The following is a 17,536-nucleotide window of genomic DNA, read 5'->3' on the forward strand; positions in this document are numbered from 1 at the left end:
AGGGAATTGCCCTATACAGAGAGAGGAGGTACCCAAGAAGAGGTTGCCCGACGCCCAACTCCCCCTCGCGGTCTCCACCCAAAAAGCGAGATAAGAGGGCGAAGGAGAGAGATCTCTACTGAAGGAGAGAAAGGAAGAACCTACAGGGAGAGAAAAGAAAGGAGGGGAGGCCACCAAGGGTGAAGTGGAAGCATAACTTACAGAGAATGCCCACAACCTCCCACCCGCCCTGCAACTCACTAAGTGCAGGCGGCAAAAACAACACTCAGCACATGTAGGAAGGAAGTAGTCATGCCCTTGTACATGAAGGGCGGAAGCCTAAGAAGGGAAGCGAACTCTTACATCCTGATCAATGTAGGGGAGCGAAGATATTAGGTCCCAATCTAATATTTCTGATTGTACAGGGGAACGCCTTCAATATCTAAATAAAGGGCTACTGGAGAGAGGCATTACCACTCGGTTACGCTCCTTTAAATACGCCCTTGGCCGTCAACCCAAGACACAGTGCAGGGGAACGACGGCTATGCAAGGTTATCACAAATCGTGGGTTTGTAATAATAAATATCAAACACACGTAATATATGCACAAAAATACATTAAGATCCCACCGGGATTATAAGAACTTAACGACAGTCAGGTAAGGAGATCCGAAACCACGTCTGCAACACATGACAGCCAAAAGCGGGCAGGCGGGTATTCCCGCCTAACTGGCAGTAGTTACTGCCTAACCACCTTGCTCAAGAGTTTAACGGCCATTTCCAGCCTACGCTGAAAGTAATTCCTAATGTAAAGGACCAAGGGTTTGTATATCATGTCGGAACTACTCTTCTTTGACTTCCTCTTACGCCATCTTCCTCAGGATAGAGGTCAGGTCCCCAAACCAAGCAGGAGCAGCAGAAGACACAGGAGCAACCAGGGGGCCACAGCAGCAAGGACAACCGGGCAGCAGAGACGGTGCTTGGGCCAGCAGTTGCCGGGCAGATACATTAGTGCGGCCGTCAGGAATGTCCAGGTGAGGAGCCAGGGTTGAAGGCATGGGTGGCGCATGAGCAGCCAGGCCGGGGCGAGCCAGGGTCGAAGGCACAGGTGGCGCGTCAGCAACCAAGCCGGCCGACAGACTGGGAAGCGAGGAGCCGGAACCATTGTCAAATAAGAAGGACCAGGACAAAAGAGCGAGGCCAGGAACCCAGGGGGCAGCAGCACAAGATGGTGAGTGGCAGGAGCAGCCAAAACCTGGGTGTCTAGATGCGAAGCCACTGTTACAGGCAGCTTCCCGAACGCCAACATGGTGACAGTCATGGTGGTGGAAGCGGTAGCCGAGTGGGTTGTCACTGGAACGCCAGGTAGACCCAGATGTAGCCAGGCAGAGGACAAGTCCAATACCTGGTCCATAGAAGGCGCTTCCACACTCAAACCTGAGGATACAGTCGGGTCAAGATGGGAAGCCTCCACTTGCTCCGGGGGAAAAATTTCGCCCCAGAGCGAGGGGAGGCCCCAGAGAGGATGTCTGACCAACCGCTCCCCCACACCTTCTACACCCGATGAAACAGATGAAGAAGGGGGGGGAGTCCTCATCCGAGGGAGAGGGAACAAGCACAGGAAGTTCGCAGGGAGGGAGAAACGATCCCGACGGGTTAGCCACCACTGGAGTCGTCGGGGGCGTGTTACCCTCAGACGATTCCTTGGCGGGCTTCCATTGCTTGGGAAGCCAGGCACAACACTCACTACAAGGAGCGTCGTGCGAACACACAGGTCCCCTGCAAGTTGGGCAGAAAGCATGCGGGTCCGTGTCAACACTAGATCGAAAAGTATTACATCTCTTGCCTCCTACCCTGGGACAAACATGCTGGGGATAGGAGGGCTTAGAAGGCTTATCAACGTTCATTGTTACACAAAAGTAAGGAAAAATCCCACAGAGAAAGCTGAAGGGCAGTCAGGCAGAGATCAGGAACAACGTCCGCATTCTATGACGGCCGAAAGTAAATTGGAATGTTTACATCCGGGCAGGCAGTACTCCCGCCTCCTGGACGGTAGTTAACTGCCTAACCACCTTGTTTGGAAGTTCAACAGCCGTTTCCAGCCTATGCTGAAAGTAATTCCTAATGTAACGGACCGAAGGTTTGTATATTGTGTCGGAACAACTCCAATTTTGTTCAAAGCCTTCTTTGAAGAGGGAGAAGGAACCATCCTGGGGAGCTTGGAACTATCATCAGGCTGGCTCCTCATCATGAAGGTCAAGGCAGGAGAAGCTGGGGCAGCTGGAGAAAAGGTTGGAAAGCTCACTAAAAAGTACTTAGGAGACCTGCGTATGCTGAAGGAGCAGGTTCCTGGTCTACAAATTCATCATCTGACAAAATCAGTGAGGGAGACAAGTCCAAAGTAGTCATAGTTACAGCATGCGCTTTCTGTAGAAGGCCCAAATTGTGGCTGAGTTGGTGCTGGATGGGAGCCAGAGAAGGATCATGCAGTGCGGGAGCAAAAGAACTTGAAGTAGACGTCTGAAGAGGTGGCGCCAGGTGCAGAGAAGCAGGCGCCGGGCATGCGGAAGCAGGTGCCGGGCGCTTGGCAGCTGGTGCATGGAAACTGGCGCCAGGGGCTTGGCAGCTGGCATTGGGCGCTCAGGAGCTGCTAGGTACTCGGAAGACACGGATGGGGGTTCGTGAAACGATGGGAGCTTAGCAGAGGAAGATGGTCACTTAGGAGAGCTAGAAAAGTGCTTGGCTGCCAAATACTGGCGCTCTTCAGAGGAGCACTCTGAAGAAAAGTGTTCAGGACTGTCCCAGGCGCTGCAGGAAGGCTGGCGCTATGGAAAGGTTCTTTGAACTGCTTACAGGCCAGCAGAGAGGAGCGGTCAGCATCAACTACGTGCCTCTTCAAAGGCCGAGACTCTTCCTTAAAGCGCCACCGGCATCTCTTTTCTGGGCTGGAACCCTCAGAACCAGAGGATAACTGATGCACATCCGCATGGATGCCTTTCCAACGTCCATCCATCGAAGCCTGGGATCGATCAACGGTCTTAACTAAGGGGGCGACTACCTGCAACCAAACCCCACCGACCACCCTTGGACTTCCAGTATGCCTCCTCCCAGGTTTAGGGAGTCTAACAGGGACCAACCGTCTAAGAGAGTCAGCAGGGCGAGCAGCCACCTCCTCCACTAACACTGCACTGTCACTTTTATCACTCACTTTGTCCAGCAGGACTTTAATGGAAGCCCCTCACTGGGCCACAGTATTCACTGTAAGACCAACTTTCTGGTCAAATCTTGATTAGAGACTGGCAATGGGATTGGGGCTATAGCACGGGAGGCAGGTAAAGGAGTTGGTGGTACAGTTGGAGGGCTGGTGATGGGAGACAAGACAGGTATAGGAGAAGAAATAAAAGGCATAACATCGGCTACACCAGACTTAGGTGTAGACTCTCAGCTAGCTAAAGTCCTACTTTCAGCTCTAGCAGCCGGCTTTCTTTTCCTGTCTCTATCAAGTCTGTTCAAATGTGACTTTAAAACTTTCCATTTTCTCTCATCCCAGTCCATGCATTTGTTGCAAATCAATCGTGCATACTTGTCCCCTACAATTAGTACAAATGGTATGGGAGTCGTAAGAGGCCTTAGTCAGTCTTGTCTTGCAGCCTTTGCTGCAATAACGAATTCTAGATGAACTAGAGTCCGACATATTCGGTGAAAACAGGTCTCAAATCAGGGAAAACGGGTCTCAAAAATCCTAAACTACCGTTAAATAGCTCGAAGGCTACCAAAAGCAAGAATACTTCGCCAATCATGGGGAAAATATCAACCAATAATCAATAAGCATTCAAAACAAACTGCTTCATCCAAACGATGTTCAGTTGGAAGCCAGCAGAAATCAATTGAGCTCTTCAGCTGTGTTGTTCCTATTGTTCCCAGAAAGTGGGCGGTGCTGGTCACCTACACGAAAACGATAGAAGCACTGCCTCAAATTTTTAAATTTAAGCTGCCGTGCGAGGTAGAATCTATAGCGATGTAATCACTTGATAAGTTACTTATATGAAACTCTAAGTTAAAAATCGACAAGGAACACCATGTGTAGTTTCCTTCCACATTACTAACCAGTTGGGTCATCCTGCTCTGCTTCCTGTTCTCCTTCCTCCTTCTCATTCTTCTCAGTTTTCACATCGTCCTTTGAGTCAGAAGATGCTGTAGTGGTTGTATTTGGAGTAGTGGCATTGTTAGCTGATGTTTCTTCTTCCTCTTGCTCTGTCTGGTCGTGAAAATTAATTGTTTGCTATATGTCGGCTTAATCAAACCTTATATTTACTTAAATATTTTCAATTTTATTACAGTATCTGCTGCATTTAACACAGGCATTTTGCTCATATTGTAAGAAAAAATACATCCAGTTCAACAAGAAAGAATTAATTTATTTAAAAATTACTTTTATTGAAGTTAAAGCAATGCACTTCCTTTTGGGAAAATGTTCCTTATCTTCACATATCTATAGAAAAATTATGATAATGCCTCATTCACAAAAATATATTAGTATTAATTTCTTGTCCACTATATAATTCTAGGTTTCAAAACCTAAGGTCCATAAAGACAATTGCCCTTTAAGACCAACAATGTCTGCTATTGGTACATTTAATTACAAGTTATATAAATTTCTGGTGCCCATTCTAACACCGATCACCTCCCACCAGTACAATGTAAAGGATTTACTTTTGTAAAAGAAATTTGTGACATGAATGATAAGCAATGTGTAATGGCCAGTTTTGACATTAAATCTCTATTTACTTACATACCCTTAAAGGAAACAATTGACGTGTGTGTTAGCGATTTGTTTAAAGATACTGATAAAACTGATAAGTTTTCTAAACAACAGTTTCATCAGTTGTTATCACTAGCTGTGAGTGACTGTTTCTTTATGTTCAACAAGGAGGTATGGGTAACCCATTAGGAACAACAATAGCCAATGCTTTCCTTGCTCATTTTGAAGCAGAATGGTTGAATGAATGTCCCAAAGATTTCAAGCCACTGGTGTACAGGCGATATGTTGATGATACGTTCTTAATCTTTTAGATCTAATGACCACATTTCACTGTCTTTAGAATACTTGAACTCTAGGCACAGCAACATCAAATTCACTTTGGAAACTGAGGCAGAAGGAATGCTGGCCTTTCTTGGCATACTGATCAGCCATAATAAAAATTGTTTTATTACGTCTGTTTACAGGAAACCAACTTTCATGGGTTTGACCAACAAAATGTCCTAATTTATTCCTATTCAGTTTAAGAGAAATTGGATTACAGTAAACCCCAGTATTTGCAGGAGATACATACCATAACCCCCAGCAAATAGCTAAAATCTGCATATACTTGACACCCCCCTAAAAATGCTTATAACTATATACTGTACTTAGACAGGTCAAACACCCAAGACTATCTATAAAAACATTTATAATTGCCTATTTAATGGTTCCAACACCAATTGTGTACCTTAAACTATCACCCTAAAACATTTTGATATTTCAAATTCATATTACAACATTTTACCCTTAAAAATATAAGGCTTACAGCTAAGTGTGAAAGCTAAACTCTAGTCAACCCTACATTCAATCAGAGCCATTTTCTCTCACACAGTAGTAAGGCTGTCCCATTTTCTTTTTACAGAACAGGGGGGGGGGAAACATTAGAAACTCACATGTTCAGTATGAACTTAAATACAATGAAAAAAATATATATTTTATGACATTATGCTGTGTCTACATTAGTATTAATATCTGAAAATTAGTAAATCATATTTTTATCATAAAAAATTGTATTTAGTTGTGAAAATAACATCAAAATACTCTCAGAACCATTTTCTCTCAGAGAAAAGTCACAATTTTTAAGAGTAAATTGTATTTTTCCTAACTATACAAACCTGAGGTCCTTTACATTAGGAATTATTTTCAGCGTAGACTGGAAACCGCCGTTGAACTATTGAGCAAGGTGGTTAGGCAGTAACTACCGTCAGGATATAAACATTCCAGTTTGCCTTTCGGTCCTGGTTCAGATTGAGGGGTGGCATGAGGTGGGCATAATATGTAATGTAAAGGACCTCAGGTTTGTATAGTTAGGAAAAATAATATTTTAATGATAAAATAAAGTTTGTTCATACTTACCTGGCAGATATATATATAGCTGTATTCTCCGAAGTCCGACAGAATTTCAAAATTCGCGGCACACGAGTGGCCGGGCAGGTGGTTAGTACCCATTCCGCCGCTGGGAGGCGGGTATCAGGAACCATTCCCATTTTCTATTCAGATTTTCTAACGCCACTGACTCCTGAGGGGAGGAGGGAGGGCAATATGAATATATATATCTGACAGGTAAGTATGAACAAACTATTATTTTATCATTAAAATATCATTTTGTTCATGAGACTTACCTGTCAGATATATATATAGCTGAATACCACCTTTGGAGGGGTAGAGCCAGCCAAGAATTAGGGAAAAAACCAATTATTGGTAAAATTATTTTGGTTCCTTATCTGATAGCGTAGCTGACTGAGTGGTTACTGTCACTCTAGTCTGCTTCTGCTTTACTAGAGACCCCAGCCAGGTAGTGACCTATATAGCTGGCGACTTCTAGATGATCTGTCTCAACGGGGCGTGACCACAATGTGACTAGATCATAGACCATACAAAGAGGACAAAGAGCATTACTAACCACCTAACCAACACCTAAAGCGTTAGTTTGCAAAGGATTGGGAAGACTGCCTCAGTAGTCGACCCAACAACCATAAAAACACAATAAAAAGGGGATAGGATCAGAGTTACCCCTGTCCCCAAGGTTGCTGAAGCAGCAATGTATGGTCCCAGCGAAAAAGCAATTTTCGTATGCTACCTAAACATCTTGCCAAGAGTGTGAGGCAAACACGAATTGACTTCGCCAAAATGTGGCACTGAGAATGTCACCGAGTACCATATTTTCTTGAACGCCATGGAGGTAGCAACTGCCCTCACCTCGTGAGCGTTAACTCTCAACAACTTGAAGTTGGAGTCATCACAACTAGAGTGTGCGTCCTTAATGACGTCCCCTAATGAAGAATGCCAGTGCATTCTTCGACATAGGTTTAACTGGTTGCCTCACAGAACACCATAAATTATCCGAGGGACCACGAGTGTCCTGTGTTCTTTTAAGGTAGTACTTGAGAGCTCTAACTGGACATAGAACTCCCTCAGGTTCCTGTCCAATAAGGTCTGCTAAACCTTTAATTTCAAAGTGTCTAGGCCAAGGGTTAGAAGACCTATCATTCTTAGCCAAGAACTTAGGGCTTAAAGAATAGACAGCATTGTGTTCCTTGAAGCCCACATGACGGCCTCGAACCGCTCACTCTCTTCGCCCGTCGCCAGAGCCGTGAGGAATGCCGTTTTTGAGTAACATCCTTAAGAGATGCAGAGTGGAGAGGCTCAAAGGACTAAACATCAAAAACTTGAGCACTACGTCCAAGTTCCAAGCAGGAGGAATTAGCTGAGGAACCTTGGACGTCTTGAAAGAGCTCGTAAGATCGTGGAGGTCCTTATTGTCAGACAAATCTAATCCTCTGTGTCTGAAAACAATCAAAAGCATGCCCGATAACACTTGATAGTCGGAACTGCTATACCTAGTTTTTTCTCTTAAGTAAAGGAGAAAATCCAACCTGGCTCGTGAAAAGATCCACAAGATGGCGACCCCAAAATTTCCAAAATCTTGGCAAACCTCCTGATGAAGGGTCCATTCCTTGGCAGGAGTTGATGGCGCCTCAACAGAGCAGGTCTGCTTTCGAACATTTTCGATCCCTGCAACAAAACTTGTGAGAATCGAAATGTTGCAAGCATAGGCTCAAAGAATAATCTCTCTTGCAAGGCTGAACAGGAACAAGTAGTATTGTCCGAGTTTGCTAGAACTACACGATTGCAAACTTGGACCTCGAAGAATTGGAGAGCTAAAAGACAGCTGCCAAATCTTTGAAGTTGATGTGCCAGGACACCTGTTCTCTCTCCAGGTTCCTAACACTTCCTCTCCCTCTAGTGTTGCCCCCAACCTGTTGACGACCTGTCGGAAAAACAACACTAGGTCGGGGTTCAGAAGCTTGAGGGAGATCCTTTCTGCAATTTCGTTGGATCGAGCCACCACTACAGATCCTCTTTTATAGAAAGAAGAATTCTCAATTCCTCTTTCAAGTCTTCCTTGCTTTGCCAGTTCTCCAACAGAAAGAGCTGAAGAGGCCTGAGATGCAGACTCCCCAGTGAAAACAAACTTCTCCAGCGAGGAAATGGTCCCCAGCAGACTCATTCATTCCCTCACCGAGCATGTTTCCTTTTCCAAGAAGGCCGAGACTTTTCGTACATAGAAGTTGCCGTTCTTCTTGACGGAGACGCTATAAAAGCCGCTGAATACATCTGAATTCCCAGACACAATGGACAGTGGGGATCAGCTGCGACTTTTCCACAGACCAGAAGTCCCAGGGACTTCACGAGTTGCAGAGTCAACTGAAGGTCCTCCAGATACTGGGCCCGACGACGCCGAATCAACCAGTCGTCCAAGTAGAGTGAGATCCTGACGTGCGACAGGTGCAACTGCATCTCAACGTTTTTCATGAGAAGTGTAAACACCCTCGAGCAAAATGTGATGCCAACAGCATCTGGTGTTCCCAGGCGGTCACCCATCAAGTACTGACCAGACCCAACGTTGCTTAACTTCGCTGATCGGACGAGAAGCGGTGCTCAACGTGGTATGGCGTTATGCAGAGTCCAAAGCAGAGTGCCATGAACTGGTGCGCCTAGTCCCCCAAGACAACCTGAGATACTTCATCGAACGTGGATGAATTGGGCGTGAAGATCAGTATCTTGGAGATCCAAAGATACCATCAATCCCGGGAAGAAGGGCTCTAGTATTGACTGCGAGGTCTCCATCTTGAACTTTTCCTTCGGACCAAGTTGTTGTTGACGTCAAGACGGGTCTCCAGCCTACTGAAAGTTTTGGGACTAGAAACAATCTGTAGTAAAATCCGGGAACTGTGAGTCCAAGACCTGTTCCACTGCTCTCCGCTCGAGCATCTGTTTGAGCAGGTCAAACAGAATTTTCTGTTTGACAGGATGGCAATTGGGAAACAAAAAACAAAGGAGGAGGAGACAGGAAGGGAATCAAGTAACCTCTCTCTAACAGTAGGAGGGACCAAACATCTGGCCCTCTCTCTTTCCAGGCTTGTGCAAAATGAAGCCTGGTTGCTAATGGAGTCTGGAGATGAAAGGAGTCACTTGCTACCTCTCTTGGAAGTGACATTCCTTTGGGAAAAACTCTCTCGTGGTGCGGGTCTCGTGTTGCTTCCATGGAAGCCCCTTTGTTTGTAGGCAATTTATTTAGCTTTGTTTTACTTTTTGTATCATTGAGATCGGTGCTTTCGTTATGAAGGAGATGCAGTTTGAATGTCGATAACTTTAGTTTTGAGAAATACGATATTTTTGCTTCTCTGTGTATTTATTTGCTTGCTGTTACACAGTTTGATGTTTTTATGACATATTGAAAAGCCAAAAAATATAACAATAGGCTTGCAAAGTAATATAACTTCGCTAAATGAAGCTAAATGGCGAGTGTCAAAACACGGCTCAGGTTGGGCAGCGTGGCGTCTTATTTAGTCAAGCTCTGAGCTGCTACTGACTGACTGCCACTGACTGCCCTGCGGCATTCCTGTCTTTTCGCTGATCGTACTATCCACAGGGTTGCCATAGATCGCATTAGATATTATTATTTCATAGCTAAAAGGAAATTACCACCGAAATACTGACAATATCATTACATTATATGAAAAATGTAATTTTGTCTATGATAGGTTACTGTTTTTTGTTTATAACTCTAACTATATGAACTTTTAAATAAAACTTTCTGAGAAGATAGTCAGGATATGTATGATGCCATATATAAAATATCCCAGAAAATTTTGATTTCGATTTTTTTCGTCAAACGCTCCCCTTAAGACAAAGACAACTGCGAAGGTGGAGAGAGAGGAGCCGAAGGTTGAAAAGTCTCAGGAAACAGATCCTTAAGAAAAAAGCCAGAGTCTGATAATCAGGGGAAGAAGAAGACAAAAGATGTTTCTCTTCATCCAAAGGCTGTGACGAAGAGGATGTTCTTCCCCAGCTGGCGGGTCTTGAGTGAGTGGTGAAAGTATTTTCGATTCGCCCGATCGTGAAGCGGGAACTCCAGCGAAGCGAAGAAGTTGTCAACTAGAGTGCGTATAGTAAACATAAAAAATGTGGAACGCTTCACGATTAGCGTGTCATCCTTGCGCAGGGGCCATGCTAATCTTCTCTGTATCGTTCAATTTTAGTATATGTACTGCGAAGCAAGTACTGGCTAAATTAAGAAGGACATCAGATGTTGCGGGTAGTTGTGCGACACGATGTACAACTGGAGCGGCGTCAACACAAGACTTGAAGCTATACGGCGAAGCGAGCACGGAGCGTCATGGCGTGACGTGCGAGAGGCTCCGTGGCAAGTACTAGAAGAGAGTCACAGCGTGGCGCGAAGCGGCGTCAAGGTGAGGCGCGCGTGGCGTGAAGCGCCGCGAAGAGCAAGACACGCGCTCCTGGCGCGAGTCAAGAGAAAAGTCCAACACCTCAAATCGGGAAGACGATTAGGAAGCCACTAAACACTCTCTAGGCGACAGGAGAAGCTCCAAAACATCTAGCAGACGAGGAAGACGAAGCAGGAGACGAAGGTTAAAGTCTGTACCTCTTAACAGGCAGTTTCGAATCTTGAAAGGTTCATGAGAGCATCCAGCTGTTGTTGCAAACCCAACAAAATCTTACGCGTTGGAGAAGCAACTCTCTCAGGAGAAGGGCTGAACCTGAGAGAAGGAAAAGGGCGATAGACGTATACTTCCTTCTCACAGGGGAAGAAGCTCTAGCCCTTGCCTTAGCGCGACAGGGGGTCGAGTAGCGTCATCATCCGAAAAACACTTTATTCTCTTCTGCGGAGGAATATCCACGCAACTTTCGGGAAGAGCACAACGCGTCTAGAGGAAGAGGACGTGAACCGTCCTCTCCTCTAAGCTTCTCTTAAGAGGGCGAGAGTCCAACCTGAGAGCTCCAACCCGAGGCGGGAGGACGTGTCGGAGGGCAGAAGCAATCCTTCAGGATGCGTGCCTGTGCACGATCCCTGGCAGCCTGGGTAGCGTCATCAGGCCTGCCAAGGGACGCCAGATCGGTGGAGAGGCCCCGTAACCTCATGCGGCTTTGACATGCCCCCTCCTGGTCCTGGGAGTTCGACAGAGGTCCAGGCCTAGAGGCATTATAGGGCCGATCTGCCGCCTCCACAACACTAGGGGCACTAGCACTAACACTTTGCGTTTGAATTGCATTCACTTTAGTTTCAAGAGCACGATTGACTCAACACGAGAGCCAGGGTATTACCTTCTGCAGCAACAAACTACAGGGTTAGTACTAAAATTTACTACAGGGTTACTAGTAGGAGAAAACCCTGACTGTCCATCTAAGGATGCACTCAAGGAGGAAGATCTCCTCAACCTATCACGCTCCAATTTAAGCATATAGGCTTCATATTTCTTCCACTCACCCTCAGATAATCCCTCACATTCATTATACCGATTATCATAGAGCATTGAACACCCTTACATATCATACATAAAGTGTGAGGAACTATGAAGTTTTCGATAGCCTCACCTTACATTCACCAAGCTACAGACTCGATAGCTAGAGGTAAGACATCTTAATTATAAGAAAAGTCAAAAGCAAAATAAAAAACGGTCCACAAAGAGCGTATGCCAAGTCACAGATCCAGTCATATACCAAAAAACAACCAAAATACTTAAGTGACAACAAATTTCGAAATCCAAATGGCGGAGGAACTGACAACAGGTGTTGACAGTCCGGCAACAGAGAAAATCTGAATAGAAAATGGGAATGGTTCCTGATACCGCCTCCCAGCGGCGGGAATGGGTACTAACCACCTGCCGGACCACTGCGTGCTGCGAATTTTGAAATTCTGTCGGACTTCGGAGAATACAGCTATATATATCTGCCAGGTAAGTCTCATGAACAAAATACAATTTACTTTTAAAATTGTGGTTTGTTTTGACACGATAAACAAACTGTCAGTGCTTTACATTAGGAAGACTCAATGGCTGGAGGGAGGAATCTGCATGAGTCTCTTGAACTGACTTGAGTTCTGCATACCTCGGCTACTCCTCCTGGTCGAAAGAGAGAGGAGGAGTACCGTGCCTCTGACATACTGATCGGAGTGTAGGAACTGCAAGATCAAATGTCAGATACTGGTTTCGTTCGCATGAGTGAAACCTAACTCATACGAAATAGGCTGGAGGAATCTAGAGTCGGAGGCAGTAAGGCAAAGCTGAGATAGGGTTCCCTTATTGCCAGTCTCTCCTTCCTCCCCTTGCTAGAGGAAGGAGCAGAATTGCTTCTATGATTCTAGAAGAAAAATAGAATGGGTGCTTAATGTGTAGTCTTACCACAACAGCGCCAGATCCAACAAGTATTGGTTCGAGTCCTATTCCCATCCCGAAGGAGGAGAAGTAGGAGGATGAGGAAGGAGGAGGAAGAGAGGCCAGTCACTCTCGGTATCCTTCTCACTTCCAGAACCAACACCTTAGGCAAGATGCTACTCGTCTTCTTGAAGGAGCTGGGTAAGAAAACACAACTTGTTGAGCAGCCACCACAGGGCCAAGGAAAAAAGGTTCCAAGGGCCTGTGGGCACAACCACAGGAAGACAAGAATGTGGTCTATGAGACCACATCTTGTTTCCAGACTGACAGAAACTTTCGGAATGCGAGGGATGGACCAAGCCACTGACTTCATGAGCTCTTGTGTGGAAAGTACCGGTACTGTCGTTGCCAGCTGCCGAGTATCTCCTTTGATCGCACACGAAGTCAGGAGAAAGATGTATTCTTAGACACTTCTTCCTTGGGAGAGATAGTACTAGCAAAACGTCGACGACATCCAGGTTAGGGAATGTCGAGCCTTTTCAAAAAGTACCACAGCTCCCTAATAGCACAAAGTAACAAATGATCTGGATCATCAACACAAAGTCCAAGGAGGAGGGGAACAAGAAGGACTCGAACCCGACAATAGATGCCGATGGATTCAGAGTCCACCTATGACATCTGAGAAGGAGTCGAGGTATTGATCCCCATCCCTGTCCTTCCGTCTTCTCACGCCAAGGCCAGAGCAAGATGAGAGATGGTCCTAAGAGGGCACATCTCTATCCAACGACTCTCGTAAGGGCGCGTGCAGAGCACGGGACAGGAACCCTAAACAAGAGTCACATGCCACCCGGGGAACAGTTCCCTGGGACAGCATGACCGAAGAAGCTTCTCATACGTAGCTAAGTCTCGACTGAGGAGAAGAAGGCTACTTCAGATAGAAGACTAGGTCGCAAGGGTTTACATTCTTCACAAATGAAAGGGAGAGAAACAACCCTCGGCAGAGAAGACGAGGAAGTCCAGACTTGAAGAGCAACTCTGACCCAAGAAGAAGTTCCGTCAATGACACCCACCAACAAAGACGGATCCAGTCCCTGGGACAGTGTTGCAAAGGACTTCAAGGGGTATCCAGCTATATATGATGATTATTCATTGGGGAAGCTGTGGTCCTGTCCCAGGGATCCTTGTGCCGATTCATTGGCACGAAGTTCTCCAAAAAACGAGGGCGATCGCAACTTGAAGAGGAAGACCCTTGCTGTTTCCGAAGTATGAAACTCATGTACATGTCCCATGGAGGGAGATCTTGACAGATCCCATGAAACCCTTCTCAGCTACCTAGTTGTCATACGGGAGAATAGGGGGACCGACACCCAAAGCACGCCAGGCAGCCAAACTCCGAAGATAAATTCACAGCCTCAAGAGGCCGCACTCTCGCAGCCCCTGAAATGCCAGACCCCACAGGAGAATGCGAATCGGTTCCTGCCTGAGGGCGGGAAGAGCCAACGAGAGAAACTTGTCTCCCGGAAGAGAGCAGTCCTTTAGAAGTCCCGCAGGACTCCCGAAGGGAATCTCTTCCTGGCCTCTTCTGGTATTCAAACCGATAGGATCGAGACACCAGACTGGGAACCTGACCGAGCACTGGTAAGCACTCGGGGAGCGCTTGTGGTGCTGGCAGGAAGAGCTGAGACACCTGGGTGCCTCAGCCCTTTATCTCACACTGCTCCCGAACTGGGCCGGGGAGAGTACTGTACTCTACAGACCAGATCAGGATACTCGATATTCCACCGAATCTCGAGCACTCGGAGCGGCTCGTGAACAAGCGCCCAAAAGCAGCTCCCGTTTTACAGGCAGAGCCTCTAGGACTGAGAACGGGATCATAAGCCGAGGTCTGTGCGTCCGCGGCTCCCGAAACACAAAACCCAGGGATATGCAAATTGGTTTCCTAACCCGACATGACCACCAGGAGAAGTAGCAGACATGGTCAGAACAGCTGATGCAGGAGCTATGGCAGCGGTTCGGAAGGCAGAAGCTACTGCAACGGCCAGGAACATCACTTTCCACAGGGCGACTCTCTTCACCTTCACGCCCGACATCTACAGGATCGCGGACATCGTAACCTCCGGGACAGCTGGCAGGAACACAACGGAAACTGCCCCGGCACGACCGCCAGGAGACACGGCAGGCATGATCAGGATAGCGATGCAGGAGCTACGGCAGCGGTTTGGAAGGCAGGAGCTAATGCAACAGCCAGGAACACCAATTCCACAAGGCGGCTACTTCCTTCACCTTTACGCCAACATCTATTGGATGGCAGACATCGTAACCTCCAGGGCAGCTGGCAGGAACACAATGGAAGCAGCCCTGGGCACGACCACCAGGAGAAGCAGCAGGCATGATCAGGACAGCCGATGCAGGAGCTACAGAAGCGGTTCGGAAGGCAGGAGCTACTGCAACAGCCAGGAACGTCACATGAAAGTCACCAGCATTGACAGGAACAATCAGGACAGCTGCGGCAGGAGACCAGGAAGAGCTGCCCAGAGACTGTCATCGAGTTAACAGGAGCATAACACAGGGGAAAGAAGGAGCAGATGGACCACAGATATGCCAGAGGCATTACCACAGCATACATGAGGGTCAGTAATTACACCGATCGATCCACATCAGCGGGAACAGAGTTGGAACGATCCCGACATGGAATTATGTCATCCAGCCAGGTATTGTGGTCGATCCCGAAGCAACACTAATGAACGTTGGGACTCCTTCATGTGAGATATCCCCTGAGATATCCAGCCAACTACTGCTGTGTCTGCGATGCTCACTGTCAACCTCAAAGAAAAAGCAAAGATGATTAGAGGAAAACTCCTCTCGCCACGAAGGGAATTGCCCTAGGCAGGAACAGGAGGTACCCAAGAAGAGGTTGCCAGACGCAGCCCCTTCCCCCAACAGTCTTCGCCCAATGAGCGAGCGAAGAGGTTGAAGGAGAGAGATCTCTACCAAAGGAGAGAAAGGAAGAACCTACGGGGAGAGAAAAGGAAGGAGGGGAGGCTACCAAGGGCACCGTGGAAGCGTAACTTACAGACGACGCCTGCAACCTCCCACCCGCCCTGCAACTCTCGAAGCGCAGGCAGCGAAAACAACACTCGGCACATGTAGGAAGGAAGTAGTCATGCCCTTGTACACAGAGGGCGGAAGCCCAAGGGAAGTGAATTCTTACGTCCCAATCAATGTAGGGGAGCAAAGATATTGCGTCCCAATCTAATAACTCCAAACGTACAGGGGAACACTTTCAGTATCTAAATACAGGGCTACTGGAGAGAAGCATTACCACTCTGTTACGCTCCTTAAATACATCCTTGGCCGTCAACCCAAGACACAGTGCAGGGGAACGACGGCTATGCAAGGTTATCACAAATCGTGGGTTTGTAATAATAAATATCAAACACACGTAATATACGCACAAAAATACATTAAGATCCCACCGGGATAATAAAAGCTTAACGACAGTCAGGCAAGGAGATCCAAAACCATGTCTGCAATGCATGACGGCCGAAAGCAAACTGGAATGTTTACATCCAGGCACGCAGATATTCCTGGCTACCTGGCGGTAGTTACTGCCTAACCACCTTGCTCAAGAGTTTAATGGCTGTTTCCAGCCTACGCTGAAAGTAATTCCTAATGTAAAGGACCAAGGGTTTGTAGATCATGTCGGAACAATGGTTGATTTTACCACCGAGTCAATGGCACTGAAAATCTGTCCCCTCACACTAGCCAGCCAGTCAAACCATATCTTCAGTTTTCTAATCAACACCATCATTACAGCCATCATCATGCCTGTGCTCTAGAAGTGAAATGAAAACGAACATCACACATGAGGATAGTGTAACCACCTGGATTTCTTGGTGACCCTTAACTTTGCAGCTTACGGTAGGCTATTACTTTTTGGTTAGGTTAGGTATGACTCGCGTATTTCTGTTCCAGCCATACTTTACATATTAATAATACACCAAATGATATTACTGTTACATTCAATCATTCTTATCCGTGTTATTTTCACAGAATTTTTGTGGTTAATCGCCTAGATTTGACTACGGTAGGCTAAAAGGGCAGGGTATGAGGCCGATGGCCATTCATTGACTAGCCTAATCTACATAAAAATGGACAAGGCCGTTAAGCTTAGCCTACCTTTCCTCGTTTCTTCTTTCCTTTACGAATCTCATCATCGTCTGTAGTATCAGCTGGTCTTCTTAGGCTTGTCACTTCTTTATTTTCCATGGCACAGCCAAAACTACTTCAAATTTCAAGGTACACAACTCACTTTGTAATTACACCAGCGTCCAAACACCAACTTCTTCACTAAAAGCTGTGTTGTGACGCGAAGGCAATAGCTGACGCCGTCTGAAAAGGTGTTTTTGACACATCCTTCATACAGTGGCTATAAATACGAGAAATTTTAGTGGTGCAATTATTATATTATAATAGACTATATGAATTAAGCATTCTGAATGTGCACGCAGTTGGGTAGTTTTCCTCTTTAGACCAGATTACAAGAAAACAGTAGGCTACAGGCATGCACTTAAGAAGCCAGCAGTACTTGAAGTCCCTCGTGCACCTTAAGTGACAAACGTCATTTCTAAAAAAGAATAACAAATATATCATTACCGATTTATAAGTTTAAAAAACAATAATATGACCATACAATGCAACATTGCTTTCATTACATTACAAACCTCACGTTGTATTCGTAAAACTGACAACAATTACTTAGCCCATTGATTATTAAAAAACCCTAAGTGAACCGTCTTTGAGCAAACAATCAACTTATATAAGGAGAAAAAAAACCTTCGTTGCCGTTACTCTTAACTAAGCATCAGACGTATATCCGGCCGCATATGTCAGTAATTACTGAGGCAATGCACTTATCCACTTGATTGACTCACGCGCATCATTTAAACGAGTTTCCATGCAGTTCTTCATCGAGATCACAATAATTTTTTTGTTTGTTCACAGTTTAAAAAAAATATAGGATTTAGGCCAAAGGCCAAGCACTGGGATCTATGAGGTCATTCAGCGCTGAAGGGGAA

General features: G+C 46.2%; 1 protein-coding gene, 1 non-coding gene and 1 pseudogene across 2 annotated transcripts in view; all 3 read right to left on the bottom strand.

Annotated features, from left to right (window-relative positions):
* Positions 1 to 16,831, bottom strand: part of Su(var)3-3 (lysine-specific histone demethylase Su(var)3-3) — a 220,051-nt gene extending 203,220 nt beyond the window's left edge. The window contains exons 1-2 of the mRNA XM_067091698.1: positions 16,638 to 16,831; positions 4,086 to 4,236 (exon numbers count right to left, since the gene is read on the bottom strand). Of these exons, the coding sequence (XP_066947799.1) occupies positions 4,086 to 4,236; positions 16,638 to 16,727 (241 nt within the window). The 5' untranslated portion in view covers positions 16,728 to 16,831. The remainder of the gene's footprint in view (positions 1 to 4,085; positions 4,237 to 16,637) is intronic.
* LOC136831857 (5S ribosomal RNA) lies at positions 8,628 to 8,743 on the bottom strand (annotated as a pseudogene).
* On the bottom strand, positions 10,245 to 10,348 carry LOC136831842 (U6 spliceosomal RNA). The gene has a single exon (XR_010850984.1). It is a non-coding gene; the product is annotated as a U6 spliceosomal RNA (small nuclear RNA).
* Positions 16,832 to 17,536: the final 705 nt, after the last annotated feature.

The sequence above is a fragment of the Macrobrachium rosenbergii genome, chromosome 48 (assembly GCF_040412425.1).
Source record: "Macrobrachium rosenbergii isolate ZJJX-2024 chromosome 48, ASM4041242v1, whole genome shotgun sequence".
Lineage (NCBI taxonomy): Eukaryota > Metazoa > Arthropoda > Malacostraca > Decapoda > Palaemonidae > Macrobrachium > Macrobrachium rosenbergii.